General features: G+C 42.2%; 1 protein-coding gene across 1 annotated transcript; it reads right to left on the reverse strand.

Moving 5' to 3' along the window:
- Nucleotides 1–2554: 2554 nt before the first annotated feature.
- On the reverse strand, nucleotides 2555–4160 carry LOC119506200 (metastasis-associated protein MTA3-like). Its single transcript, XM_037799178.1, is given in 2 exon segments — nucleotides 2555–3790; nucleotides 3792–4160. Coding segments are annotated over 2 exon segments (1386 nt in total). The 5' UTR covers nucleotides 4044–4160; the 3' UTR covers nucleotides 2555–2656.
- Nucleotides 4161–4456: the final 296 nt, after the last annotated feature.

Here is a 4456-nt window from a genome sequence, read left to right on the forward strand (position 1 = left end):
AGGTAATCCCATTCCCACTCCCAGCCCCAGGCAACCACTAATCTACTTTCTGTCTATAAATTTGTCTTTTCTTATAAATGGAATCATACAATATGTGGTCCATTGAGTTTTCTATCTGGCTTCTTTCATTTAGCATAGTTTTGAGTTTCATCCATAGCATTGCATGTATCAGTAATTTGTTTTCTTTATATTGCCAAATAGGTATTCCATTTTGTGGCTATTTTGTCTACCCATTCACCAGTTGATGGTCATTTATGCTGTTTCTAGTTTGGGGTGATTGTGAGTATATATCCATTTTTCAGATGAAGAAACTGTTGAGTCCTTGAGGCTAAGTAACTCCCCCCCATGTCACACAGCTACTCAATGTCAGAGCCAGGAATCCAAGTTTACCTGACTCCAAAGCCCAACAACTCTGTTTATTGTTAGACAGTAGAATCCCAGGTGATGATTTTTTTTACTTTATACTTTTGTTTCCACACATCCTACAATGTATATTTTGTAAATGGAAACTTGAAAAAAAAACTTTTACATTCTTTAGATTTTGACAAATGAAGCTATGATGTCACAATGTCTGGTGGTAGTTTTATTTTGTGGACAAAGCATTAGCTTTATTCCTTTAGTAAAACTTCTGAATTAAGTCCTCAACAAATGAACAACAAAGAATAGGGGTCATGGCAGCAGGGTACCCCAGAAATGCCTCGTAGGTTTACCTCCATCATCCCCTGAGCCTCCTGAACTGTGTTCAGCATTGCTGTGGAATTGCTGAGGGACCTCCCAGAATTATCAGGCATCTGGGGCTTCCCTTCCAAGGTGAATGCTGATGACTGGACCAGAGTCGGCCAAGTGACAGGAGTAAAACTTCCCTCACCCAAAATCTTTTCTAATCCTTCTTCTCCCTGAAGTCAGGCAGTAGTTGAATAAATCCTAATATATATAGTACCTGGCTTATTTTACTCAACATGATGTCTTCAAGGCTCATCCATATTGTCAGAATGTATCACAACTTCTTTCCTTTTAATGCTCAAATAATATTCCATTGTAGGTATATACCACATTTTGTTTATCTAATCATTTGTTGATAGACATTTGGGGTGATTCCATCTTTTGGCAAATGTGAGTAACAGTGCTATGAAAATTGATGTGAAAATATCAGTTCAAGTCCCTACTTCCAATTCTTTTTATTTGCTAGATCATATGATAATTCCATGTGTAACTCTCTGAGGAACTGCCATCTGTAAATCTTTTATCTTCTTTGGAGAAATGTCTATTCAAGTCTTTTGCTTTTTCTTGTTTTGGCATTTGTCCAGTGACCTCAACCCTTGAACTGTTTTCTGGAGTTTTGGGGAAGGTGGCTCTCCCAGTTTTTGCTGTTGTTCAAAGTTTATGTTGGAGAATGGAACCCTGGAAAATCTTACACTACCATCTGGTTGACTGGATGTCAAATCCTAATATTTTTACTTGTCTATTTGTCTTTATCTGCTTGGACATACTTCACGGTCTATAAGCTTTCTTCTGAAAGTGTTTAATATCAGTTACTCTATTTTATGTCACAAAAGATATGCTATTTTGTTACATTTGAAAACGTAGTTTGGTAAGGTATGGTAACCAGCCTTCAAGATGATCCCCTCCTCAAGAAATTCACACCTTCGAGTATTCCCTTCCCACATGTGGTGGCTTAGATCTGTGTATCCAAGAAAAACATGTCCTTAAACTTAATTCCTGTGGGTGTGAACTGTTGTAAATAGGACCTTTTGATGAAGTTTACTTTAGCTAAGGTGTGGCACAGCTGCATCAGGATGGGTCTTAATTCTATTAGTGAAGGCCTTATAGGGAAGGTCACAGAGAGAGAGAAAGACACAAGGGACAGCCAGAAAGCGGAAGTCAATGGAACTGAGAATCCATGAGTGGCTGCCATGTGTACTGCCATGTGATAGAACAGCCAAGGAGGACCAAGGATGGCCGGCAGCCACTCCCAGAACACCGTAATGTTCTGGGAGGAAGCATCATCTGTATGACTCCTTGATTTTGGACCTCTCCTAGCCTCAAAACTGTGATTCAATAAATTCCTATTGTTGAGGCCAACCTATTGCATGGTATTTGCTTCAGCAGATAGGAAACTAAAATACCATGTTGCACCTGAGTTGGTCTGTTTGATCAATAGTATCTGCAAAGGCAATATATGTCACTGCTGAGATGAGGCTATAAAAGACATTACAGTTTATGTCTTGTTTGCTTCATTTACCTCTTACTCTCTCTCTGATCACTCCCCTCTAAGGGAAGAAGCCATACCATGAGCAGTCTTGAGGAGAGGTCTGTGTGGTGAGGAACTGGAGCCTCCTGCTTACAGTCATGTGAGTGAGCCCAGATGAGGTTTCTCCAACCCCAGGCAAGTTTTCAGAGACCGCAGCCCCAGCCGCCAGTTTAACCACAACCTCCTGAGAACTCCCAAGTCAGAACCAACCAGCTAAGCTGCTCCACGTTCTTGGCCCTGAAAAACTGCATGAGATATTAAGTGTTGTTTTTTTTTTTGTTTGTTTGTTTGTTTGTACACAAGAACATGTTTATTGCAAACAAAACAAAAACAAAAACAAAAAAAAATAAGAGAGAGAGAGAAAAAGGGAAAGACAGAAAATGGTCAGAAGCACAACACATAAGGTTAAGAATTTAAAAGCATCTTACATTCTGCCCTAATGGCAGCATAATTAATAGGAACAAAGGGTCGTCTTGCTGCCTGCCGCAGCCGGAGGGTATTTTTGCAGACCTGACGAGCAAATTTTGTGAAATATGTAGTGTGAAGGAAGAAAGCTTGACGGGTCTTCACTGCAGACTTTGGATTCCCAGAGTTTCGGACTGGCATTCCCTGCATGGCCTGGCGGGACATGTGACTTCTGACGTGGGGATCCTCTGTGGTTGGGCTGGGAGATAACTTCTCTTCTTCCGACTGGGTGGGCATCTCCAGACCTCTGTATTTCTTCCAGTAAAGCCAACAAGTTGCACATAATCTACACTGCATGTTAGGCGGGCCCCAAGAGTACCACTGATGAGATTGTGTAGCATAGCAGCTCTCACACGCTCGCCCTAGGAGGGAGTTCTGAGGCTGGAATGTGGTCCCCACGGCTCCGTTCACAGTGCCAGGTTTGCTGTTGCTGGTGGACATTTGGTTGGGATTTGGTTTGTAAGTTGGGATATATACTTGTTTCAGTTTACTCTCAGCTTCTGCTGCTTTTAGACGTTTCTGCTGCACATATCTGTCAGTAGTTTTCCACATGTAATAATATTCAATGATGCTAGTCAATGATTTCCAAGGGAGAAAGTCTTGACGTATATCGTTAAAGTCTTTGCCATATTTTTCCAATGCCTCTTCAAATAAACTTGCTTCTGAGGCTGACCATTCTTCCATTTCATCTCTGCATAAAACAGGTCCTCCAAGTGGTACTAAAACACTAATGGCACTGCTCAAATCATAGCTGTGTCTATACAATGTATCCATTGCATGAAACAGGGTGATGTCTCGGGAGGCTGTGGCTGCACTCATTTGCAAACTAGGCTGCCTCACAGAACTGCTGCAGTCAAGGGCTCGCCCGAACGTTCCAACAGCACGTGCTACAACTAAAAACTGGTCAATCTGTCGATCCGTAAGTGGGCTATTTGGATCCCAAACTTTAATTTCCAATTTTGACTGCTCCCTGTCATCTGATTCTCCTTCTAAGAGCATTTCTGGAATGTCTGCTTGATATCTAGGTCCCACTCTGATTTCACCTTTGTCAGCTAATAGTGTTTTCACTGAGGGGGTCATAAACCAAGGAGTAGAAAAAGGTATCCTCCTTATCAAGATATGACAGTACTGACTCTGTCTCATTCAGAAGGGCAACAGTGCATTTTCCCCTGATATGTGTTGCAGGCAGAGATTCATACTGGCGTGACAAAAAGAGTTCCCTGTGTTTCAACTGATGTTTCTGTTTATCAGTCAAATCAGCTTCAATTGTAGTTTCTGATTCTTCTTCAATTTCTTTAGCATGTTTGTCCGCAAGCATTATAAGCATGTTGGAAATATCTCGTCTTCTATAAAAGCACACTACTTTTGCTTCCACGTTGCCACTTGCAGTCTTGTTGAGTTCTTCTATCCTTCTGATTAGGTATGGGTTGCTGGAGGAATTCTCATAGTAGACGTAATCTTATTTCTCTCTTCTGCTGAAGGCTGAGAAGGAGGCAGACAGCAAACGTCCAGGCAGAACTCAACTCCCCACCTCTGGCTGCGGTTCCCTGGCCCCACCAAGCCCCATTCTTGCGGAGCTCCGACCCGGTACATGTTGGCTACCATGTCCGCCCGCCCGCCCGCGGAGCCCGAGCCGAGCCCCGCCCGCCGCCGCCGCCGCTTCCTCTGCCTCCTAAGTGTTGTTTTAAACTACTAAATTTTGGATTGATTTTTTTTTTTATGCATCAGTAGATAAATAAT

This window comes from Choloepus didactylus, chromosome 11 (genome assembly GCF_015220235.1).
Source record: "Choloepus didactylus isolate mChoDid1 chromosome 11, mChoDid1.pri, whole genome shotgun sequence".
Classification (NCBI taxonomy): Eukaryota; Metazoa; Chordata; class Mammalia; order Pilosa; family Megalonychidae; genus Choloepus; species Choloepus didactylus.